The sequence below is a fragment of the Plecotus auritus genome (assembly GCF_963455305.1).
Source record: "Plecotus auritus genome assembly, chromosome: 1".
NCBI lineage: Eukaryota > Metazoa > Chordata > Mammalia > Chiroptera > Vespertilionidae > Plecotus > Plecotus auritus.
The window spans coordinates 128,635,284-128,663,108 of record NC_137770.1 but is presented as its reverse complement, the minus strand read 5'-3'; the positions used below and the strand labels follow the sequence as shown (position 1 = coordinate 128,663,108).

General features: G+C 36.1%; 1 protein-coding gene across 3 annotated transcripts in view; it reads right to left on the bottom strand.

Moving 5' to 3' along the window:
* The window catches only part of MDGA2 (MAM domain containing glycosylphosphatidylinositol anchor 2), a 1,034,824-nt gene that overhangs the window by 610,002 nt on the left and 396,997 nt on the right, over positions 1–27,825 (bottom strand). For all 3 annotated transcript variants that reach the window (XM_080666137.1, XM_080666138.1, XM_080666139.1), the window contains exon 2: positions 6,702–6,841. In XM_080666137.1, the coding sequence (XP_080522263.1) occupies positions 6,702–6,841 (140 nt within the window). The remainder of the gene's footprint in view (positions 1–6,701; positions 6,842–27,825) is intronic.

Genomic DNA, 27,825 nt, shown 5'->3' with positions numbered 1-27,825 from the left:
GCCTTCCAAAACTCAATCAGGAAGATTCTAAAAATCTCAATAGGTCGATAACTATGGAAGAAATTGAAGCAGTCATCAAAAAGCTCCCAGCAAACAAAAGCCCAGGGCCAGATGGCTTTACAGGGGAGTTATAACAAACATTCAAGGAAGAACTAAAACCTATCCTCCTCAGACTATTTCAAAAAATTCAAGAGGAAGGAACACTTCCAAGCTCATTCTATGAAGCCAGCATCACCCTAATACCAAAACCAGATAAAGACAACACAATGAAAGAGAATTATAGGCCAATATCCCTCATGAACATAGATGCCAAAATCCTCAACAAAATTCTAGCAAATCAGATCGAGCAATACATCAGAAAGATCATACACCATGAACAAATAGGATTTATCCCGGGGATGCAAGGATGATACAAGATCCGCAAATCAATAAACGTGATACATCACATAAACAAATTGAGAGATAAAAATCACATAGTCATATCAATTGATGCAGAAAAAGCATTTGACAAAATCCAACACCCTTTCTGGATAAAAACTCTCAGCAAGGTGGGAATAGAAGGATCATACCTCAACATAATAAAAGCCATATATGAAAAAACCCACAGCCAACATCATACTCAATGGACAAAATCTAAAACCATTTCCCCTAAGAACAGGAACAAGACAGGGATACCCACTCTCACCACTCCTGTTTGACATAGTACTGGAAGTACTAGCCATTGCAATCAGACAAGAAGAAATAAACGGCATCCAAATTGGAAAAGAAGAAGTAAAGCTGTCCGTATTCGCAGATGACATAATATTGTACACAGAAAACCCTAACGACTCCATCAAAAAATTATTAGACTTAATAAATGAATTTGGCAATGTAGCAGGATACAAAATTAATGCCAAGAAATTTATGGCATTTCTTTACACCAATAGTGAACTTATAGAAAGAGAGACTAAAAAAGCAATCCCATTTACTATCGCACCAAAAAAATTAAGATACCTAGGAATAAACTTAACTAAGGAGTTAAAAGACCTATATGCGAAAAACTACAGGACACTGAAAAAAGAGAGGAAGACATAAACAGATGGAAGAACATACCGTGTTCATGGATTGGTAGAATCAACATCACCAAAATGTCCATACTACCCAAAGCAATCTACAGATTCAATGCAATCCCCATTAAAGTACCAACGGCATATTTCACAGACCTACAACGAACTTTCCAAAAATTCATCTGGAATAAAAATAGACTCCGAATAGCTGCAGCAATCCTGAGAAAGAAGAACAAAGTAGGTGGGATCTCAATACCAGATATCAAGCTGTGCCACTGTTCTTAAAACAGCCTGGTACTGGCACAAGAACAGACATATAGATCAATGGAATATAATAGAGAATCCAGAAATCGACCCAAACCACTACGCCCAATTAATATTTGACAAAGGAGGCATGAACATAAAATGGAGTTAAGACAATCTCTTCAATAAATTGTGTTGGGAAAATTGGACAGATACATGCAAAAAAAATGAAACTAGACCACCAACTTACACCATACACAAAAATTAACTCAAAATGGATAAAGGACTTAAACATAAGATGGGAAACCATAAAAATACTAGAGGAATCCACAGGCAGCGAAATCTCAGACATATGCCAAAGGAACTTCTTTACTGATACTGCTCCTAGGGCAATGGAAACTAAAGAGAAAATAAACAAATGGGACTACATCAAAATAAGAAGCTTTTGCATAGCAAAAGAAACCATCAACAAAACAACAAGAAAGCCCACTGCATGGGAGAACATATTTGCCAATGTCATCACCCATAAGGGTTTAATCTCCAACATTTACAGGCAACTCATACAACTTAACAAAAGAAAGATAAACAACCCAATAAAAAAAATGGGTAAGGGACCTAAATAGACACTTTTCGAAAGAAGACAGAAGGAAGGCCAAGAGACATATGAAAACATGCTCAAAGTCACTAATCATCTGAGAGATGCAAATCAAAACAACAATGCGGTATCATCTCACACCTGTCAGAATGGCTATCATCAACAAATCAACAAACAACAAGTGTTGGAGAGGATGCGGAGAAAAAGGAACCCTCGTGCACTGTTGGTGGGAATGCAGACTGGTGCAGCCACTGTGGAGAACAGTATGGAGTTTCCTCAAAAAACTAAAAATGGAACTCCCCTTTGACCTAGTGATCCCACTTCTAGGAATATATCCCAAGAAACTAGAAACACCAATCAGAAAGGATATATGCACCCCTATGTTCATAGCAGCACAATTCACCATAGCTAAGATTTGGAAACAGCCTAAGTGCCCATCAGCAGATGAGTGGAGTAAAAACTATGGTACATCTACACAATGGAATGCTACGCCGCAGTAAAAAAGGAGTTCTTACCATTTGCAACAGCATGGATGGAACTGGAGAGCATTATGCTAAGTGAAATAAGCCAGGCAGAGAAAGAAAAATACCACATGATCTCACTCATTTGTGGAATATAATGAACAATATAAATTGATGAACAGGGACAGATCCAGAGACAGAGAAGCATCGATCAGATTGCCAAACCTCAGAGGGAAGGTAAGGGAGGGTGGGGGAAAGGATGAGAGATCAACCAAAGGACTTGTATGCATGAATATACCCCTAACCAATGGACACAAACACCAGGGGGGTGAGGGCATGAGTTGCGGGGGCGGTGGTGGTTAGGGGGTTAATGGAGGGATGAGGACACATATGTAATACCTTAATCAATAAATAAATTTTAAAAAATAGAGTAGAGAACCCAGAAACCGCCTCACACGAGCACAGCCAACTTTGACAAAAATGCATGCGATATTCAATGGAAAAAGGATAGTCTTTTCAGCAAATGGTGCTAGAGCAGTCGGATATCCACCGGGCAAATATTTGAACCTCACACCTTAACAAAAAGTAAGTCAAAATGAATCACAGATTTAAATGTAGAACTATAAAACCTTTAGAGGAGAAAATCATCAGTTCCTAGGGCTGATGACCTAAGAGTTCTTAAACATGACACCGCAATTATGAGCCATAAAAATCAATAAATTGGACTTTATCAAAATTAATAACTTTTGCTCTGCAGAAGACACTGTGAAAATGCTGAAAACACTGGGAGAAAATATTTGCAGACCACGCATATCTGACAAAGCATGCATTCAAAATACATTTTTATTTTTTTCCATCTAAATTGGCTTTCCTTTATTTTTAAGGTTTTTTAAAATAAATCTTTATTGTTCAGATTAAAAAAAATAAAATAAATTAATCTGATTTAAAGTTGACTATAAGAATGCTAAGAAACATTTTTTAAATCTTATTTTAATACCTACATTCAATTCTAAGACTTAGAGCCTAATCATAAATTACCTTAAAATAATGAAAAGCCAACATATGTTTTATTATGTGACAATATATTGCTTATGTGCTAAATATACATATATATAAAACAATATATGTCCATATATAGTTAGAATACATATTTAATTATCAAAAGGAGTCTATGATAATAGTATTATTAATACCATCATCTCTATTATGTAGATAAGAAAACTGAGGTGCAGAAAGCAGAGAGGTTAAGGAACTTCCCCAAGGTCAACTACCCAGGCAGTCTGGTTCTAATATCGTGCTCTTAACTACTGCCTTGCTCGTATTGTATTTCCCTTGGATACATCAACATCCTCAGATCATACACATTCCCAACTAATATGTTCTTAAAGAAAATTTTTAAATTTTGGGGGGAAACATTGTCTTTGGATAGCTCTGAAAATGAAAATCATTGTGACTCTCATTGCCACAAGAATATACAACAGACTAAGAACTCTCCTGGAGAGTGAATGAGGAAATTCTCTCTTCTACTGCATTTCCAACTCTTATCATATCCAGATTAGACAAAGCAGCAAGAAAACCATTCCAGCTTCACAATATCAGCCAAGAAAAATCATCCTCAGGACCAGCTGCCAGCAGCATGCCCTTCAGTGTTTGGCCAGGCTGCCAAGGCCCAGCTGTTCTGTCAGCCTTCCTTATACAGTTTGTTGACAAAGAAAAGGCCCAGTTAATTTTTCAAACCAGATGTGTGAGCTGAAACTGATTCACCTGCAAACACATGAATTACTTCTAGGAATGCAGAAGTGATAATACTGAAACAATAAATTTTCATTAAGATCAGAGCAAAGTGAAATGTTTCCAAACATGGAATTGCTTAGGAAAAATAAATAAGGCAACATTCTAGTCCTTTGTATCAGAACTTATTTTGGGTTGGCTAGAGATCAAAGAATGCACTTCATCATGACAGGGAAGCTGTATGGATAAAATAAGAAATTTCTAATATTAAGGGAAGATAAGGATGGAGATAGAAAGAGCAGAACAGCTGGGATGACTTAAAAACAGATAATAAGTTGCATTTTTATGTAAAATTTGGGGTCTAGAAGGTACAGAATTTGGCACATTCAGTGTGGGAATAATGGGAGCATAATGAATCTTCTCTTGCCATAAGCTGCCTCTCATAAAGCTGGTTTTGATACCAAATTTTTTATTCTGGAATTTTTGTTCTATTTATATAAGCACAAAAATTATAATTAAATAATAAGTACACTAAATTTCTTTGAGATAATATTCTTGAGTTAATTCTATGTTTTTGTTTGTTTTTTAAATTTGCATCAGTTCATTTATTGCTATTTTAAATATCATTTTTTCATACTCATTGAGAATATTAAAAGAATAGTCATGCAAGCAACTATATTTAATAAATATATCTTTTCTGGACATTGGGCAAATCTACTTTGTACAATGCAACATTACAACTTACAATATAGATACTCAATAAATATAATGTGAGTAAGCCTGATGTTTTTTAATGCATAATATTTGATATGTTACATTTGAAATATGTATATAAATGAATTATTTTACACATATAGTACAACCAATTTTATTGAGAAATTTCACGAACTTTGCTCACATTAAGTTATAAAATGTTCAAACAAAAACATGTAGAAAAGCTTCATTGAGAAATACAAATTTATGACTTAAATGCTTATACATATTATGAATTTGTTTTTAGTGAAAATATGTATTTTTATTATTTTTTAAAATTTAACTTTATTGTTGAAAGCATTATAGATGCCCTCCTTTTTCCCCATTGACCTCCTTCACCCCGTTCTCTAAATTTTAATAAAAATTTTTCACTGGCCTCCCTTGTTTTCTCTATTCATTTAAAAATAAGAATGCTTTGCATATCACCTCCTTTGTCTATATCAAGTTTTAACAATTATTACTTCAGTCCTTACGTGTCCAGGTTTGCAATTTTTTTCTACCAAGTCTGGTCATAATGGGTCAAATTTGTAGAAATCAATTTTATTAAGTCAATTTCATTCTTTAATCAATTTTCAGTTAATAGTAAATGTTATAATTTTCAATTTTAGCCATAATAAGTTACAATATTTTTGATATTTTTAATTATTTTCTAGATTACTTTTATGGTTTTCCATATTACTAACAATATGTTTTATAAAACATATTTTACCATTTTAGTTTTAAGAATAATTATCTCTATCAATCTGTTCATTTTTTGAAGTTCATATGCTTATTTTTATTTTTTCTTCAGGGTCAAAATGGTAGCATCATAACATCCTTGAGTATTAAGCATTAAGGAAGACAGGAGCAAAAGACAAGCTTAAAATGATGGGTCATGAAATCTCCACATTTCTCTTTTTTAACTGAATTTATTTGGAGTAACATTGGTCAATAAAACTATAGTTTTCAGAGTTGCAATTCTACAATATATCATCTGTATTAGAATACAACATATTGTATGTATGATCATCACCCCAAGTTCAAGTCTCCTTCCATCACCCTTTATCCCCCCTTTCCACATTGCTCTTTACTTTCCCCTATACAGTTGTGTTAGCTGGGTTTTTTTTTTTCTCTGTAACACAAAAACTTAAAACATGTAAATTTTTCTACCAAATAAGAGGTTATATCATAGTGTTTGTATTGATTACCAATGTACATTTTGTACTAGGTCAGGTTAAATATATGACAATAAAAATTGGCAATTAATGAGTAAAGCATGCTGAATATTCTGTATGCGAGGTAAATTTTTACATTATAGATGCATAACCTACTATATTTTCTTAGAGCTAACTCTTTCTCTCACTCCTACATGGCTTTCCTTTGCTCATTGTTTCTAATTTTAGTGCACTTTTAAAAGTCCCAGTATCTGTTCTTGCTATTAAATAGCTTACAAAAGCTGTAGGTGATGACTCTGAGAATATGAATGCATATAGCACCTACCAGAACTTGTTTTCCAAAGTTCCTATGAATATAACAACTAAGGACAGTAAACATGACCTCATACATCACAGGTTTTAGAACAAGTGCTTCCTCAGCAGCAATTATATCATCATGAAATCATGTTCCACATTTTAACATAAACTAATTACCAAATGAATTATATTACTCAGTTATATTACTGAGATATTTTTGTAGTTTCGTTTTCAATAGCTTCCTTAAAAGTGTTTTCCAAATTTTTTACAATGGAAAAACAAAAATTTCACTTTTGTATTTAATCTACATGAATACTTCAAGCTTGAATGTTCAGCAATCAACATATTACATCCCCATGCTTGAATTTAAAACACACACAAACTTAAATAGTTTCCCCCAATGTCACGGCTCAGGACTCACCTGTGGACGTGGGTGTCCAGTGACCAAACAGGTCAATTCTAGGGTTTCTCCTTCACGTATAGTGTAGACTCTTTCAGAATAGCGCTCCTCCTCAATATTACAGGCCAACCCTGAGTGCACAATACGAACCGTAGGGGGAGCTGTTGAGTCAGGAAGAGAGACAAGATACATTAAAAAAAAAATAAGTATACCATCTTCCCATGAATCATCCTCACTATAAAAGCAATTCTTATTAGATTTTACCAGAGTAGAATTTATCAAGTTTACCACTCTTAGAATCCCCAAGGGATTAAAAATTTTGCTGGACAAAAACTTTGGAATTTATCGAAAAGTCACCAATACATTTTTAATGTGTCAAGGAAAAACAGGGTGGTGAGAGAAAACTTGTGACTCAGAAAATCACCATCATTACAAAACTACATAATAAAATTTGATCGTTAAAATGTAAGGAGTCCTTTCTTTTCTGAAATGCAAATTTTAATATAGTAAAGGATGTTGTCCAAATACTAGTTAGTGCAAAGAAAGACTATTGGTAAGGAAAAATGAATTTGAAGTGAATACACTGTCATTTCTTTTATCAATTTTATAAGCCCTCTGGAAGCTAAAGAATGAAAAGATTTAATTATCAGAAATTGCACGCCACTTAGTTTTCTTCTTTTTTTAATATATTTTATTGATTTTTTACAGAGAGTAAGGGAGAGGGATAGAGAGTTAGAAACATCGATGAGAGAGAAACATCGATCAGCTGCCTCCTGCACACCCCCTACTGGTGATGTGCCCGCAACCAAGGTACATGCCCTTGGCAGGAATCGAACCTGGGACCTTTCAGTCCACAGCCGACGCTCTATCCACTGAGCCAAACCGGTCAGGGCACCACTTAGTTTTCAATATTTATAGATTACTATATACTAATATGATCAAAAGATGGTCATTGAATTAAGCCACTGAAGAAGTCAATAATTGATCATTGATGCCTAAATATAAAATTCTGATTCAAAAGAGATGTAGTTCTCATGAAGCTGACCAATATAATAATTTTCTCCTATTTCAGGGTCCCACAAGTCAATAAAACTTGATGATCACTCATTGGTTCACATATCACTGGAAACCCACCATATGTAAAAACTTGCACTTCATGTCATGACAAACTTAGATAAATGTTTTCTGTCATCAAGGAGATTACCATCATTTGCTAGCTGCAAATTGGATATCATCCCCATTTGGGAATGCAGTATTTTAGTTTATAATATAGTTGGGAGTGAGAGAGAAAGAGTTATCTCAATTAAAGGCAAGTGGAAAGGCTATATATACCTACAGGTAAAGAACAGTAGTAATCTCAAGAATGTCCTGATAGCAATCTCAATCTAAACAGCAGTATTATTAGTAGAGGCTGTGGTTGCTTACAAATGAATGCAGGCATATTTGAAATTCTTATTTTAACTTTAAAAGTATCATGAATCCTACAGAATTTGATAATAAATAGTGATTTTATGAAAGACATAAAACTATTATAAGTCCAATTTATGAAAAAAATCCTTCTGGAAAAATCCGTGTTCTGAAAATAAAAAGTTTCCCCTGGCCCATGTGGCTCAGTGGTTGAGCATTGACCTATGAACCAGGAAGTCATGGTTTGATTGTGGTCAGAGCACATGACCAGGTTATAGGCTCAGTCCCCAGTAGGGGGCATGCAGGAGGCAGCCAATCAATAATTCTGTCTCATCACTGATATTTCTATTTCTCTCTCCCTCTCCCTTCATCTCTGAAATCTATAAAAACATAATAAGAAAGTTTTCACTATGTTAAACTTTGTTTTATGTGACACAAATGTATAGAATACTCATAGATTTCAATAATAGAAAAGGGCATTTTTATTATCCTTATTTCAAACAGAAACTGAAAGATAGAAAAGCTACTTATGGATAATAAAACAAGTGGTTATTTCAATTTCTTTCTGGATACCCAAGTAGAGTTCTATTCTTCAGCCTTCAAATTCAGGATTCCACTCTCCAATACCCAGCATCAAATGGCATGTAAAAATTTCCAACAGTAGGATAAAAATGTAGAGTATGTTTAGAAGAGTAGTTTTTACATTCAGTATGCATAATAAACTCCCCAGGAACTTGTTTAAAATACAGACTCAGAGGTATACACAGAAACCTGAGTTATGTATATAGAAAACCTCAGGAATCTGCATTTTTATCAAATAGCTGAGATAATGACAGAACTGTGCTACTTAGATCAGATTCTCAGAAATAATTTCCTGGGTCTTCTTAATATTTGTGGACTAAAGGAAAATACTTGAAGGGATAAAATAGTCTTTTCTTTTTAATTTTTTCAAATAACTGAACTTCATGCTATGCATCATTTCACTGGTTTAAAAAATTAAATGATGCTTAAATCAAATGCCTTTTTGGTCTATGGAACCAATTTATCAAAAATTCTCTACTATGTCTTTGGATGCTGTCTATACATTTGTTTAGTTTTATAACATTAGAAATCATTATCTGTAGTGTTTCTCTAGGTGTTCTGATATAGTACATCATACAATGTTCCCTACAACTCATTCTCTAGAGTGATCACATTTAAACTTCAATTTAGACCAGTGATACTAAAGAGTTACTTATTTTAAAAGATCTGTCCTGTACAACTGTATACACATTATAGATAACAAACCGATGGCAGTCAATAAACATTTGCAAAATATAAATAGAAAATTGTTAAATAGAAAATATACGTCTGTTACCTTGAAATATATATCAGTGCCAAATTTAACTTAATAAGTGATAGCCCACATGTTTATTAATAGATCTAATTATACAGTAACATGACATCCTTTCCAGACAAATTTATACTTGTTATTTTTGTTTTAATTTCAAGTCAATGAATAGTGTTGCTATTTTAAGATATATCTTTCCAAAATACCAGTATGCAAATAAGTAGCTTATTTAAAACATTTAAATTATATAGTCTGCACATTGTGTTCATTTACAAGGGTTAATTTTCTGCTACTTTCTTCTGTATTTTAACACATTCTTGGGAAAGGTAATATAGTATAATCATCATGAAGCTACCACCCATTTTATAGGAGGATGAAGTACTCTCCATATTGTAAGTGTCAAAGATGTATTTTTGCTCCTCTGAATTAAAATGTGTGCTAAGTAACTCATGTTGGGGGGATGGGTAAAAAGTGAAAGGAATTAAGAAGAAAAAAATTGCCAGTTTTAAAAATAGTCAAAGGAATATAAAGTAAAGCATAGGGAATATAGTCAATAATCTATATATATATAAGGATAAAATGCCTTTTATATATACACTGAGTGGCCAGATTATTATGATCTCTGAATGCATAATAATCTGGCCACTCAATATATCCTATATAATAAAAGGCTTCTATGCAAATTGTCCTCTCGACCAGGAGTTCTACCAGCAGGCAGGCAGGCCAACTGCCCATGTCCCCACCCCCTGGCCAGGCTGGCCGGACCCCACCCATGCAAGAATTCATGCACTGGGCCTCTAATATATATATACTGAGTGGCCAGATTATTATGTGTTCAGAGATCATAATAATCTGGCCACTCAGTGTATATAAAAGGGAGACAGGGAGTTCGATCACTTGCTATAACGTGTGCTGACCACCAGGGGGGTGGTGTAGAACATGGCAGGTGACCAGCTGCGGCTGAGAGAGCAAGAGAAGGTGGAGATGGGGAGGCAAGGAGATGGGGAGGTGAGGAGCAGGGCGGGGGGAGGGGAACCGTGCAGTGGTGGCAGCGTTCAGGTGGCGAGGGAAGGAGGAGGTGGGGAGGCTGGGAGGCAGGGAAACTAATGACCCTGATCACTGGCCAAGCCTAGGGACCCTACCCATGTATGAATTTCATGCACTGGGCCTCTAATATTGTAATAACTATGTATGGTGCCAGATGGGTACTAGCATCATCAAGGTGATCACTTCATAAGGAATAAAAGTGTCTAATCACTATGTTGTATACCTCAAACTAATATAATATTGCATCTCAACTGTAACTGAAAATAAACAAAATGTTTACTTAAAATGTTCACTACTTCAACTGCTCAGTGATAAGGTGAACATTTTGGAAGCTTCCATTAACTATTTTGTTCTGCAGAAAAATCAACTTAACAGGTCTTAGAGCTCATCCAGGTACAATGCTCTTATTTTCAAATTAGAAGTAAAGTCTGAGAACATTGAGAGGAAATAGGGCTTGCTATCCCAAAATATGCCTTTGGGATATTGATCATATTAAGCTAGTTATTTTTAAGAAACAAAGACACAGGAAAAAATTTTTCACCATCTTGCTAACTGCCTAAAGGAATTTAGATGGAGTACCAGCTCAGGGAAGGGGACTATCATCATAGATAACTATAGTGTAACTAGAGGCCCGGTGCATGAAAATTCATTCACTGGAGGGGGGGTCTCTCAGCCTGGCCTGCCCCCTCTCACAGTCTGGGAGCCCTCAGGGGTAGGAGGCAACCCGGTGATTAGGGGAAGGTGATGCCCCATCACATCTCTGCTGCTTCCACTGCTGGCAGCACAAGCCTTGGCCAGTCCTGGTTACCTGAGCCTCAGGCAGCCCTGGGCGGCTAGGCAGCTGCCATCCGAGGCTTGCCTGCGCCTCGGGCCAGTCGTGGGCAGCTGGGGAGCTGAGGGGACTGGGGGACTCCAGAGGCAGGCATGCAGAGCAGCTGGACCTGCCTGGGGGTGGGCCTAGCCTTGCCATGTGCCTGCCGCCCCAGTGAGACTGAGGGAACTGGGTGCCGCCATCTTTGTGACAGCGTGAGGGTCAATTAGCATATTCCCTCTTTATTAGATAGGATATAAACTACTGTGTGATAGATAGGGAGGAGCTAGCAAGACCCATTTGACCAAAGATCTCTCTGTGTCCCATTGTTAAAGATGGCCCAGAAAACAATTGTTAACCAAGCTTTTGCTTCTCAATCTCCATGTGAAGTGCCTTCCTCTCCTTTGAAGTCCTAAACCACAACAATCCCTTCTCCTTAGTTCAAAATGGCATATAAACCTTAACTCCTTATCTGTCCTAGGGTCTCACATTCTTATCGAACCCTTGTGTGTACATACTTAATAAATTTGGTTATGTTTTTCTGTTAATCTGTTTTAGAATAATTTAATTACTAATCCAGCCAGAGAACATAGAATGGTAGAAGGAAAATAAATATTTTACCCTGACAACAAGTGACCTGGCTACAGGTCTGCAGCTAGTTGTGGCCTAAATGAGACAAGAATCAGTGGTCATTTGATCTTTTCGCTACTTCATGTTATTAAAAATCTAGCCTGATTATAATTAAATTAGGGTTCCAAATAAGTCCCACACTAGATTTAGAATAGACCAGTGGTTGGCAAACTCATTAGTCAACAGAGTGGCAAACCGTGGCTCAAGAGCCGCATGTGGCTCACGAGCTGCAGTTTGCTGACCACTGGACTAGACTATGGCAATAAAAAAAGATTTAGAAACTGTTCATGAAAAAGTTACAACACCACAGCTAGATCAACAATATAATCAGTGTAATTGCTCCAAACTTAACCAGTATAACATTGTCCCCATTTACCATCCTGCCTTCAATTCTTGCCAAATTCATGAAATCTTACAACTGACAAGTATTTTGAATTTTGTATTCTCTTCATGTCTTTTTCCTACCTTAGAATCTATAATGTCTCCTGATGACATTTCACAGAGTCCCTATCCCTCTACATGGCATTTAGGTGCTCTGACAAAAGGTCATTATATTCTCAGTGGGAGCTCTCCTCATCCCCACCAGTTGCTTGTGGAAGTGGGCTTCTTGGGATGTCATGAGAAAAATAATTTTTTGATACTCCTACAGGAGGATGAGATACTGTAGAAAGCTTTATTTGCATGGAATTATACCCCTGAGTTTCCAAGTTCCCATTTCCCTTGGTCCTGCCAAGGAAGAAGTCCATATGTGCCATTAGCAGGGCTTTGATTAAAGACGTTGCCCAGAGTTTTCATTCCATGTCTGAACAGTCCAATCCAGCATCAGGCTAGCTTAGTTTGTGTTCCCCACTGCAGTCCATCAGTCCATTGCATGGGGGTCTGCAGGGTCACATGGCTATTATGGAGGGAACATGGGTGAACGCAAGAGAGACACAAGAGCCAAGAGGCAAGAGCTAAGAGAGAGAACTCCTTTGTTTGGGGAATTATGTACCCCAAAATTTTCACAGGCTTGTAGTGGCTCCAGACCCTCTAGCCAATGATCTCTGTTAATTATTAACAGACACCTTCCCTACATCAACCTGATTTTACTGCACATGTACCCATCTCCTTTTTGTTGGACCACTCTCCCCAGTGATCTATGGAGAATGGGCTAGGGGTACTTAAATTTTTAACAATCTTTGTTCGTGATGTTCCCTCAGCTATAATTACCAGACTGATAAATGGGCCAATATTCATGATACCTTATTGAATTACTTAGCAATGATTTCTTTTATTTTTTTTCCAGAAGATATGAACTTCCAGTTATTCTCTTTCCTCTTAACATTCTAACCTGATATTAATTAGTACCTTGCCAGAAGGAGCATCTTTTTGGCATCTGTCCCATATGGCATAATTCAGAGCACAGAGTAGGTATTTAGTAATTAATTTATAATTTATTTTAACAAATATCACTATAATGACATCAACCTTCTATTTTAGCACAATATCAATTATTGTGGCACTGAATTTACTCCCTTTAAATATAAATGCAATCTGCAATGCTATATCTGAAGCAATGTATTTTATCTTCTGCCTTTTTGGAAAAATCCTCAATTCATCATCCTAAAATTGGACTAAGGGCTATGACCCCCTTTGCCCTATAGAGTCAGTAATAAATTAAAATGTTAAAATATTGCATGAGACTCTTATTCATCCAAATTCTCATGCAATAAACCAAATCCCATTATATAAAATCTTTCCTAACACTAATTATATCATCTCCTTTAATTTGAATAAGCTGGCTTTGGGTTCAAGAGTTCAGCCTAAAAGGGCAAAAGAGAGACATTCTTTTATCTTGTTAGAATATACTTTTGAAAGTTAAACCAAATTCTGTCTGTATTATGTTGGAGAAAGAACACAAATAAGTTATTCTCTAATGGCAAGAACCAGGAGTATATTCAGCCTTTCATCTCATACACAGACTTTCAAACATATATTTATTGAGCGACTGCTATAGATCAGACACAAGGCTGCGTTCTGGGGACATGAAGATTAGTGCTATGAACTGTGTCTTCTAGTTTACAGCCTATCTGGTCTGTCCAATCTATTTTAAAAAGCAATTATAGTTGAACAGGATAGGTACACTAACAGAAGAAAGTCAAAAGTATTGTAAGAGAACAAAGCAGAGCATGACTAAATCTGCCTGGGGGATTCCAATACGTTTCACAAAGTCAGACATTTAATGTAGCTTGGAAGGATGCATGTGGTGGGAACTAAAGGAAAAGGACATTCCAGAAAGAGGAAACAATGTGTTCAAAAGCATGTCTGTAAAAGGCTGCCTGCAGTGTTTAGGAAATAACTGCAGTAAAATGGGGTTCATGCAGTTTATAGTTTATTCTGAACCTTGACACTGGTACCATTCTCTCACCTTGCCATTATGTCTCCAGTCATAGGAGAGACACTGCAAAGTCCTGGGAATGGAAACGAAGGGAGAGATCTATGTTAGAGATCTTGCTAGAGAGATTTGGAGATTAACTGAATGTGAAGCTAAGGAAGAAAATCTTAAGATGCACTGAAGTTTATACTTTATTTAACTAGATGAAAAAAGGTTATTTTAAAATAGAAGACACTCTCTTAACCTCCACGAACCCTACATTACTTGCAGGTGGGAGAGACTTGAGATGAGGGGCTCCGAGACCAAATAATGGAAAGCTTTGTGAGAGTGAGGACTTAGAAGCAAAATGTTTTTGAGGAAGAAGCTTTTTCCAGTAACAGGCACTGTTCCCAAAGAATGCACTGTTATTTGCAAGTAATAAGTTTAGTATTAAGAGTTTTCTTTCCTCTAAGAATCCTATATAATAAAAGCCTAATATGCAAATTGTCCCCTCAACCAGGAGTACAACCGGGAGTTGGACCACTCGCTATGACATGTGCTGACCACCAGGGGGCAGCGCGGAACATGGTGGGCATTGGCAGCAAGGGGTGGGGCCACAGCCAGGCTCCCAGGCACTGAGGGAGCCGGGCGGGAGCCTGATGATTCAGGCAGAGGGGGCACGCAGGGGCCCACGGGACCTGCCCTTCCACACCAGACACTCATGCTTTGATCGCCAGCCAGGCCTAGGGACCACACCCATGCACAAATTTCATGCACCGGGCCGCTAGTCATAAATAAGAGTTTTGTACTTTGGTGAATCCCTCAAATATCTGATCCACCTATTCTCTGGCAATTCAAATTACCAGGCAAATTTTGTCACTCTTCTACAGTAGTTCAAGGTAACTTATGTTCTTGGTGCAGGTCACAGATCTCCTAGAATAGGTAGTGTGGAGAGAGGGATTCTTACCAGACCCTTTTTAGAAGCCCTGGTGAGGGATCAGTAAACCACCCTGAACCAGCATATCTTACACACTCTAGATTCTGTGGAGAGATAGACAGAGACAGAGACAAAGAGATAGAAGACATCTCACATTTTACTTCCTCTACCATTGCCAGATACAGATAATAGAGTTGACATTGTTGCTTAATAATATTCTCTTAGCAGTCATTCAGTTTTTTTATTATTCTTTTTTTAGTTTTGCTTATAAAACAAACATAATAATTACATTTTCTTCCATTGTTCTATTGTCTAATAGGTTATATGCTTTCATAGAACACTTCTCACTTTCCTACATCCTACATTAGCTAATGAACATTGGCAATAATTAGTCTTTTCTGCTTATTTTTTTTTACTCTCTTCTGCTTATTTTTTTTAATATGGGTGTTTTTTTATTGATTTTAGAGAGAGGAAGATTGAGAGAGAGAGAGAGAGAGAAAGAGAGAGAGAAACATCAATGAGAGAGGGAAACATCCATCGGTTGCCTCCAGCATCCACCCTGACTAGGGATCAGACCCACAACCCGGGCATGTGCCCTGACTGTGAATTGAACTGGTGACCGTTTGGTGCACTACTGACACTCAACCAAGTGAGCCACAGTGCCCAGAGCTTATTTCAAAAATTTTGATATAACACATGTGTATAGTACTTCTAAAAGATGATGTCTTCCATTCTTTTTACTTTCTCTTTCCTACCTGAGTTAGTAGTTTAAGTTACTATGTGAATCTTCTCCTCCCTTCCTTTTCCAGAACGATCCCCCAGTTTGACAGTTAAATTAAATATTGTATCTCAAGGCCTCATCTATAATTAATCCTCTAGTTGTTGATAACTCCTCTGCTTAATACCTCTGTCCTTATAGCCATTACATTACATATAGTAATATCAGAAACTCAGATAGGAGAGAGGAGAATATGAAGATCTGAGAGACAAGATAAAGAATCCAGCTTTAGATGCTAATAGTGATTGGACCAACTATTGGCAAGCTGTTGCTGGGCATAAAAATTTAGAACATTTAAATGGCAGTTGATGATTGATAGCAGTAGAAGACACAAAAATCTCAAAATAGAGCATTTAGAGCATAGAGTGAGAAGCTAGGAGGATAATAGAAACCTGAAGAATATAAATTATCAATACAGAGATGAGGCCAAAGAATGATACTGGTATGATTATAAGTCTGATACCTAGAAGGAAAACAAAAAAAAATGTAGTGCTTTAAAAATATATATAAAGAAATGCTCAAGTATGATGAAATGTCTAACAGTGTCACTTACTACAGAGCTGACAAGGAGCATAGACAAAAGGTCATTATCTCTGACAGTCAGGATGGCATTGGTGAATTCTGAATGAGATATGGCTGTAGAGCAGTGGGGTCAAAAAATGAATGAGGTGAGGTTTGACTGAAAGGAAGAAAAAAGATCTTAGTATGTCAAACCAAGATTAGGGCAAAAAGTAAAGAGCAATAGTAAGTATAAAATTGAACATTTTAGCAATATTATACCATCATCTCAGGACTGAGACGAATAATTACTTACATTATAAAAAGAAACCATAATAATTACTTACATTATAAAAAACAATACTTTTCAACAACAAGAGGAATAATTATAGATGAGGCCTTTAGATACAATATTTAATTTAACTGTCAAACTGGGGTATCATTCTGGAAAAGGAAGGGAGGAGAAGATTCACACAGTATCTTAAACTACTAACTCAGGAAAGAGAAAGTAAAAAGAATGGATGACATCATCTTTTAGAAGTACTATACACATGTGTTATATCAAAAATTTTTATTTATTTTTATTTTTTTATATTTTATTGAAATTTTACAGAGAGGAAAGGAGAGAGATAGAGAGCTAGAAACATCGATGAGAGAGAGACATCGATCAGCCGCCTCCTGCACACCCCCTACTGGGGATGTGCCCGCAACCAAGGTACATGCCCTTGACCGGAATCGAACCCGGGACCCTTCAGTCCGCAGGCCGACGCTCTATCCACTGAGCCAAACCGGTTTCGGCTCAAAATTTTTTAAATAAGCTCTGGGCACTGTGGCTCACTTGGTTAAGTGTCAGCAGTGCACCAAAGGTCACCAGTTCAATTCACAGTCAGGGCACATGCCTAGGTTATGGGTATGATCCCTAGTCAGGGTGTGTGCTGGGGGCAACCGATGGATATTTCCCTCTCACCTCTCTCTCTCTCTCTCTCTCTCTCTCTCAATCTTCCTCTCTCTAAAATCAATGAAAAAACACACAGTATTTCCATCCTAACTGTAACTTTTTGCCAATACTCTGCTATTTTCCTAGTATCTGAATCATTTTTTTATAAAATTGACTTCCCTAAAATCTCTCACTTTCTATTCTTTCCTTTTTTCTTCGTTAGTTCACACTTTTACAAGTTTAATTTTGCCAATTTCTGTACCACATATGCAGACATCTCTCAAAACTGTCTAATCTCTTCTTTAAACAAAGTCAATCAAAGTTAATCCCCACAGCATATAAATATGCTTAATCTCTCCCATATTAAAACATTGAAACAGAACAGCAACAATTATCTTCCTATCTTTTCTTTACAGTATGGTGATTAGAAATAATGGTGCACACTATGAGCCACACTTCCGCACCTGCTTCATAATCCTCAGTCCACAGCAGTCTGATTTCTGCTCTATCATGGATATGATAAGAAAATAATAAGACAGAAAAGTAGATAATTTTGGTAAAATACTAATTTTCTTTGTAATTATTTTGACCTTCATTTCCATGCAACTATAAAGATTTTTTAAAATCATACACTTACTTTGCACTTCAAAACAAAACAGACTACTACAGCTGACCTTTGAACAACATGGGTTTGAACAGTGCAAGTCCATTTATATTTTTTGAAGAAATAAAGTTGGTCCTTCATATCTTTAGGTTTCACATCCAGATATTCAACCAATTTAAGATTGAAAACAGTATTTTCACATTTCCAACCATGGATGGAAAATATTGTTTCCTTACGCAGTTGGTTGAATCTGAGGATGAGAAGGAACTACTGTAGTTAAGTTCTTATGGAGTAAAGTTATACCCATATTTTCAGCTAGGGGGTGGGGGAGGAGATGGCAGCTCCCCTAGCCCAATAATTCAAGGGTCAACTGTATTACATCCCAGTATTATACTCACAACAACCATGAAATATAAACACATTTTCAAATATGCACATAAGCAAAATATTCAATTCATATGTCTATTCCAATAATTTCCTCAAAAAGAAAAATAATAGTTAAAATCCTTCTGTCATTTTCATTTTAATTCCAAATAGGACAATGTTTTAATACACAAGTGATATATAGATTATTTAAAATCAGCCTTTAATTCATTTGAATTATTTGTTTCCATTGTCTGTTTTGAATTATCTATGATTTCAGTATTAATGTAAACTTATTCCCCTACCCTTTCTCCTTCAATCCCTATACTTGGTTACTACTATATTCCTGTCCACTAGAAGGAAATACTATTTTATGTTTAATTTGATGAGCTGTAAAGTGAACATACTAGCATTTTATTGATTACTCTGGATTTAATCAAAAGAAGATAATATCTACCTCATATGGATTTTGAGAAAAAGCTCTGAATATGAAAGGTTTTGACTATTTTTTATTATTTTTCAGCACATGTTGAGTCACATTGTTATAATTTTATTGAATCACCCAAAGACTCTCCATAGCCCAAAGTTAGGTAAGAAAATTAAATCCTAAAGCTGCTGGCTTCAGAAAGCAGCTATTATTGTTTCCTAAATAGCAGGAATTGACATGACTTTTAGGTTAGTGTTAGTAAACAAGTTAAAGCAAAGAGTTTATTCTTTAATTTAAACTCAAGTTATCTGTTTATATGCGATAGATACTATTTAAGATGATAGAAAGTTTGTCATCAAAAGAAAATGACATTTACTATCAATGTAATTATGTTCATAAGAATTTAAAGTTAAATAAAGTGATAATGCAATTTAAATTTTAATGTTAAAACAAAGATAAAATAAATTCTTTTTGTAAAATAACTACTTTTAATGTCATTTTTTTCTATCATTTTCAAATCAAGGTGCTAAATTTACAGAAAACTGAATACATAAGAGCAAAATACTAATCTAACTTTTCTTACTTATTTTTTAAGTGAGACACTATATATTTTTTTTCATTTTATGCATGAAAGTTTCCACATTTCTATCTTCAGATTTCATTAGAATACCTTCCATTGTTTTCATCTAGAAACATAACCTATTAGTACCTAAGTCTAAAACTTCAAAGACTGTTGATGAAAAAAAAAAACACACGCTTCACTAAATCTAAAGTTCTCAACACTATTTTCAAAGAAAGCATTTGACAACATCTGACATGTGTGCCAGAGAGGATCCATGGGCCACCAAGTCTAAAACAGCCATCCAAGGCAATTAGACATCTATGTCCTGTCCATGTATGTTCCCCCCTGATGCCCCTCACTATGTTCTACACAGTATTTTTCAAGACAAGTATTTGACCTATACCTGGAAAATATTTGACAGTCAATAAAATATTTTAGTAATCTCATATTTTGTTCACAAACTAATCTGGGTACCCCAACTTAGTGAATATCGGGAGCTGCACTTACCCCTTCTTGGATAGGGATGTGACATCCTATACAGAAGCTTCTGGTTTTCTACTGGATCCTATACCACATCCTGAACTGCCTCTAACTAAAGAATGAATCATGTCTCTACCTAATCAGTAAATTTTAGAAAAAAAAAGAACTACTTCAGAAATTTTGGAGGATAGGCCATAGACTATTAAAAAAAAAAAAAAAAAGCTAAGATAGACACACTTCACAATCTTGCTTTTATGATGCCATTTTTTTATGTACTTTGAGTCAGGAAGGGGGCAGAGTGAAGGAGAGAGAGAAACTACTCTAATGCTACCAAGAGGGGATAGCATTTAATTCTTAAACTCTTTGATTAGGTCTTCTTCCCCTCTAAAATAAAACTTGTGTCAGAAGCCACATATCATGTAGTCAGTGAACCCTGTAAGATTCTTTGAACCAAATCTTACTAGTTTCTTATGAATTATCACAGTATCTCACAAGATCAGGACTCCTGAAGCTATAAGTACTAATTACATCATTTTAACCCCTCTAGACTGAATGTATACTAAATAGACTCATCCTTCTCTAAAATTAACAGCTTTTAGGGTTTTTTTTGGAAATAATTACAAAGCACTAGAAAATACTAAAATCAAATTAGTCTCATCATTGTGCTCCAAACTTAATCACAAATTGGGTATTTAGAGAGAGCCATTATTTCTTCTAGTCTAGCTCATAAAGAAAACAAATGAGATTTACTACAGAATATGACAGAAATGAAAACTTCAATTTGCTTCTCTAAGAGTAGCAATGGCAGGCAGAGAATTTTGAGGATCTGGACTGCCAATTGCCCCATTGTTTTTCTGCATTGAGAAATCATTGCCACTGCCTGTGACTAGCCACATGAAAGACAAGTTCTTCAGCATGTCACAGAAATGCCTTTCGGATCCAAGAATAGAGGAATCAATGGCGATGGTGACAACAAACCTTAAGTCTGCTTCTAAACTACACAGAAGAACAATGATCACAAAGCAAAAATGATTCTGACTATACCAGGGAAAAATTCTCATGGACTAAGAATTTAGCAATGGCAGAAACCTATGCAATGGATGTTATTTTGACAATCTCTAGTTTTCCCTAGCACCCTAAAAATATATTTTTAATTTAAATCTGAAAAAATGAGATACCAGTGATTGTTAGTAGTAAATTGCCAAAGATCAGTTTTAACTGTAGTTCTACCTTATACTAGAAACAAATTTTGTTGTATATATTACATATTATATTAAATATATATTATGTTAAATACATTAATATAATATGTTAAATACATTTATTATACATAAATAAAAAACTTTTTCCTTTTTCTATGCTGCATCCCCATTATTTTAAGGCCAGGCATTCCTTTAGAATTTAGAAGTTAGGGGAAAAAGAATAGAATACAGAAAGAGAATTACTATTAATTTATATTCTGTTAGTTAACAAAAATATTCAATTACTTGGTGCCCTAAGAGTTCAAATTAAAAATATTTGTCCGAATCATGCAATGTGAAACATAAGTAGGTATTAGTAAATACTATCATTCAACTTCTAATTTTTTAGATATTAAGCTCTGACAATTTTAAGGAATATATATGGAAGCTGAGAAATTGTTCAAAATTTCTACTCAAACAATTCAATTTCCATTCATTTGAGGATGAGGTTTTGAGAATGGCCCTATAAGTATTTCAGTGACTCAACTCTCTGGCAATGTGGCATGGCATTCCTCAGGAAGATTCTTATACCTGTCATCTTCCAGGGACTGGACTTCCCACTTTCCTCCTCCTCAGTCACCTGTGTTCCTTTGGCTTGCCATAGAGCAAGGCTCTGCTCTTAACTTTAAACATTTTCCTAAATAATTTAATAAATATCCTTTCTAAGTATTGTCATGATTATTATTATTAATGTTATTGTTTGATAATAAAAAAAAAACATGGGAAATTTGCAAAGTAACAAAATCTTAAAATCTTAAGGGTAGTAGCAAGTCAAATGGGTGACCTACAACACTTAACAAGTACACAAGATTTTCTATTTTATTTTAGATCTTTAACCTATCTTCTCCACTACAAACTTCTAATTAATGGCTGTGTGAACCACACCAGAGTCCCCAGATAGTCAAAGCTAATTAGAGTGTGGAGGCCTATGCCGGAATGTCCACGGCCACTCAGAATACAGCTGCAAGGCCACAGCGATCTCATGGGATGCTGTGCCCTTTGATAGCCAAATGATTGCTGTCATTGTTGGCCAGAGGCCTTTTTTGTCTAAGGAGTAATATACATATGGTTAACCAGCCAGTAGGCTAGGGAAAAGGCTAGAGCGCAGAAATAGAGCTGAGAGCTGGTACTGCTATTATGTAAGGCTAAGAGCTCATAGAGAGCTCAGATATAGCTACCATGTTATCCAGCCAGTGTGCTGAGAAGCTCAGAGGTAGTTACTATGTGAGGCTACAGAGACCAGCCAGTGTGCTGGGCAGGGGAGACAGGAGAAGCTGCTGAGCCAGAGAGGCTGGAGAGGCTACTGAAGTTGTAGCTCTAAGGGAGAGCTCAGATGCTACTACTATGTAGCATGTATAGGTCTAGAGGCAGCATGCAGCTGCTCAGATAATAGCTGTGGGTACAGATTAATGCTACTATGTGGGAAAGATATGTATTTACCAGCCGGCGTGCAGCCACTTGTATGGACTTTGCTGTGAAGAACTGTTTTGTCTGATAGCTTATGGACACTGGTTTCTGCAATAAAGGTTCATTCTTATATACCCACAACTTCTCATGGCTTCTTTGTCTAAGACCAGATGTTCAAGTAGGTCCAGGCCCTAGGCAGAGGGGCTTGGACCCAACAGTTAGTACAGTGGGTAGGGTTCAAGAAGGAACCTACTCTGGCATAGTCGGGAAGAATTTATATGACTACTAGAGGCCCGGTGCATGAAATTCATGCATGGGAGGGGGTATGTCCCTCAGCCCAGCCTGAACCCTCTCCAATCAGGGACCCTTCGAGGGATGTCCGACTGCCCGTTTAGGCCCGATCCTGGTGGCAGTTGGACATCTGTCTCACAATCCAGGACTGCTGGCTCCCAACCACTCACCTGCCTGCCTGCCTGATTGCCCCTAACCGCTTCTGCCTGCCTGCCTGATCACCCCATAATCACTCCCCTGCCAGGCTGATCGACACCTACTGCTCCCCTGCTGACCTGATTGCCCCAAACTGCCCTCCCCTGCTGGCCTGGTTGCCCCCAACTGCCCTCCACTGCAGGCCTGGTCCCCCCAACTGCCCTCCACTGCAGGCCTGGTCCCCCCAACTTCCCTGCAGGCCTGGTCATCCCAACTTCCCTCCCCTGCAGGCCTGGTCACCTTTAACTGCCCACCCCTGCAGGCCTGGTCACCCCCAACTGCCCTCCCCTGCAGGCCTGGTTACCCCAACTGCCCTCCCTTGCAGGTGTGGGCCCCCCCGCAACTGTCCTCCCTTTCAGGCCTAGTCTCACCCAACTGCCCTCCCCTGCTGGCCTGATTGCCCACAACTTCCCTCCCTTTCAGGTTTGGTCCCTCCCAACTGCCCTGCCCTGCTGGCCTGATCACCCCCAACTGCCTTCCCCTGCCGGCCATCTTGTGGTGGCCATCTTTGAACACATTGCGGCGGCCATCTTGTGTGTTGGAGTGATGGTCAATTTGTGTATCACTTCTTTATTACATAGGATATGGACTCAGAGTAACTCAGAGCACCAGATCTCTGGCTGGGCTCTGGCTGCATCTGACATTCAAAGTGCTCTGGCAGAATTCTAGCTATCTCTGATAATGGTATTTCCCTAAATGTTTTGAGCAAAGAAATACATAAAAAATAATTTTTTGTAGCCATAGTCCTTAGTGTTAAATATGAAATTGTTATGCTTAAATTCTCACAGCACCACTCACCCAACTTTAATTTCAAATGTTACTCTGGAAATTCTAATTTTACCCTGAAGAATTGATTAGATCATATCCATTAGATGCTAGACCAAATAAGTTATTCAGACTTTAACTGGTTCTGGTTAAAACACAGTTGGGTCATACTTTTCAAAACCTACTTCCAAAAACAAGTGGCCCACACACATATTTGATGTTTTTCAACCTAAATACTTTTTAAATAAATTTGAACCACTAAAGTATCTAGTTTTGCCTAAGATGTGTGTAAAGATTAAAAAAATAAATCAATAAAAACCAATGTAGTAAGCATGAGGCAATATTTTTTAGATGGGAATCTACAATTTTTCTAGGGAAGCAATTTCCCAATGAAGATTCAAATGTAAAATACACAGATGTTCTCTGAAATTTTGTCTAAAATATAAAATTTAAAGATAATCACAGAAGAGGGAAAAGGTATGATCAAGTATAACCATTAAAACAATCCTAAATTTTAAAATAACTGACAAAATTATAAAACAACCTAAGTATCAAGCAATAAAGTACTAGATTAATAAATGGTGAAACATACATAAATAGATTATTATCAATATAAAATGATGCAAACCTATGCTTATTGACATGGGAGAAAATCATAATATGTTGCTAAAAATAATATGATGGGTTTGGCCCTGTTCATGTACTATTGCACATTTTGTGCATAGAGACATGTCTAGTAGAATGTTGACTAGAATGTTAGCAATGGTGATACCTTGGGGCAGTGAATTTCTGTATATCTTTGCTTTTTTTCTTATTATCGTCTGTATTTTTCAAAAATTTGTTTACAATAAGTACTTTTTCCCCACTAATAACAAAATGATCTTATTGTTTTTGAGACATGCTCTCCCTCTCTGATTATAATACCTTCTCTACTTCTACTTAATGGTTGTACTAATTCTCTTACTTTCAATGGATAAAGGAAACACTTCTCTAGCTGGACCCACCATGTTTTTCCCCATGTATTTCAGACTTTAAAAAAATTATTTTAGAATCTTCTGACTTTCTTAAACTATGTTTCTGGACTTCAAAAACCCTACCTTTTTCTTTGCCCTGCCAAGATTTTCTGAAGTATAATCACCACCTCTGTTTGTAACTTTGAAGACCCTTTCACTTATTGTGTAACTCTAAATCTCTAAATAGCTGTTTTATCAAAGTCTCAGTAAGCATCCTGGGGTATTGAAATCTGGTAGCATCCTTGGAGAGTGACAAGTATTTTTTTTCGTCTCCAAGATGCTAATGTAGATTTTTGCTCTTCTTGCTCCTGAGTTCCTTAATGAAACTTAACAGCCTCTGACATTCTCCCACCCTTATTTTAACTTTTATTTTTTCCAATTCATTTGTATAGCAAATAAGAGAGTACATAAAAATCCAGTAAATAGTCAAGCTCATAATGGTTCAGATCACCTGCTCTGTCCACTTCCCCAAGCCCCCTGCAATGAATCATCACTCATGTATCACCTTACCCACCCCCACATTTACTGGCCAACTCTCCCAGAGATCTATCCCACAAACACCAACATTACAATTTTGCATCATTAATGTAATTTAAAGCAACAACTAAAACAGTCAAAATTTTAAGCAAGGAAAAATGGAATTTCTTTTTTCAATAATAATTTTCTTCCACAAGTAATTTCTCCCATATCTGTTTAATGTTATTGGTAAATAATGAACAAATATCTTCTTCTAATAAAAAAGTTTCTAATGTTAAAAATAATTGAATCTTTCTAATGTTGCTAATTAAAGTGCGGGGTTTGAAATTGGATTTCCAGGGTGGGAAATACTAACATATATCATGGATAATCTTACTTTCTTCATGTATGAAATGGGAATGATACAACTTTCTGCTTCATGTTGTAGCAATCGTATTAGATAATGCATATCTAGGGTTTAGCACAGTGCTTGGCTCACAGAACTAACTATTCAAAATTATAATTTTACTAGCTGTCTTAAATCACGATGCATGGGAGAAAACATCGGAGCAATAATATTATTGCTAATTAATAATACTATTATTGATAAATAAAATCATTCCATTTTCTTCCTAATAATGTATATGAAAAAAAAAACCACTAGAAACATTTGTAAAAATGACATCAACTTTATGTAAATTTTCCACATAATGAAATGATCAAATTTGTTAACAAATCTAAACTTCTACTTGAGTCCAGTTGATCAAGTAAATAAATAAAAATTATTTCTTAAAATTTCAACTGAAATTGGGACTTTTCAAAAATATACATGGAAAATAACTCTTTAACAAGGTAAATACTATTTCACTTACTTAACTATTTACAAACCATTTTAAATAAATAAAAATAAGGAAACACCTAATGAATAAAAAGTAGGTTTATTGCTTCAACAGAGTATTCAGAGGTTTTTGTCTAATTAATCACTATAATCAACATTCCTAGAAACAGCATTTTAATACTCATTGTGCAAAGCATGTATTGTTTTCCTGCCATAATCTCAAAAGGAGCCAAATAATAGTAGAAATTGTAAATATGTATCTAAACAAACTATTAGAAAATGACATTTTTAATATTGATATTTCAATACCTGAAATGTACAGTGGACATATTCACTTTGGAAATAAGCCAAAAGTGTCATTATGCATATAAATCCTTTAATTTAATTAAGGTCTGAGAATGAGAGACCTGAGTGTTAATTCCAGAGCTATTTTGACATATATCAAATGTTCCTTAATTTCCAATGAAAGGCCTTTTTGACAAGTTTCCATATTGATATTGATATGTTCTCGTTAGCCACTGGTACCTGTAGGTGGTGCTTTGTCACTGACCTACATTAGAATATCAATTATGACAGCAAATTAATTGCTGCTCCCAATAACTCAGGTGATGGTCTCTAACCAAATATTTAGAAGAGTGCCTTAATAGAAATGAAACATGAATATCTGTTTCTACTTTACTTATCTGATAAAGACACTAAAAGGTGAATATAATGATAACTAGGTTTCCAGGTCCTCAAAATCTTTATTACTTAGGATTTATTACAGAGGTTACATAATTCATTTCTGAAAACAAACTTTGTTCTTAAATAAATCAGAGAAGAAATAATTTTTATAAATTTAAGGATAAAGTCCCTGACATGATATATGCATGTATATGTTCATGAAAACCTCAAACTAAAAACATTTAACTCATGTTAACATAATATTTGTTCTAATTTTTCCTTCATATAAGTAACAGGTTAAAATACGTGATTTTCTATCATTCTTGCAGTAGAATATGCTAACAGTATGCTGCTGCGGTGTGCAGGGCTTTTATACATTTTGGGAGAGTTTGCTTAAAACTCATATTTTCTTAAATAAAGCTTCCTGTAGTGCTTTTCCACACTGAAGCAGTCTTCCCTCAGATGATCACATTTTCCCATATGCCATTAGTATAGGGAAGGACCTATAGTTCACCCCAATCCCAATTTGTTATCTGGGAAAAAAAGTTAAACACAGCAAGACTGTGGCCTGTGCTACTCCAGCCTCTTTTCATCCATTTTCATTCTAGAGGACACATACAGTAAGTTGTACAATGGTGCAGGTGCCATCTCTATGGTGACTCACACATTCATATCACCCACACAGATCTTGGCCCAGCCCTCCAGGCCCCTGTATCCAGCTGTCTACCTAACAGTTTCTCCTGAAAGTCTTAACCAACCCAATATATCCAAAATTGAATTCATGACTCAATACCTCTCTGTTCTTAATAAAAGTTGTCTTCTTTCAGCTTTCTCTATGTCATTGAATGACAATACCACCAAAAAAAAAAAAAATTTGCTTATACCATACACCTAGAACTCAGCCTTGCATAATAACAAAATGCTATTCTTTTTCCCTTTAATTGGGCCGTTCTCTCCATCTTCATCACAATCATGCCATCCCAAGCCACAATCAGACTTCTTAACTTGTTGACCTTTTTCTAAATGTGCCTGTAAACAGCACACTTGTGATATTTTGAAATGGCCATGCAATCCCTTACTTAAGGATATTCAGTGGCTCCCTAATGCTTTTA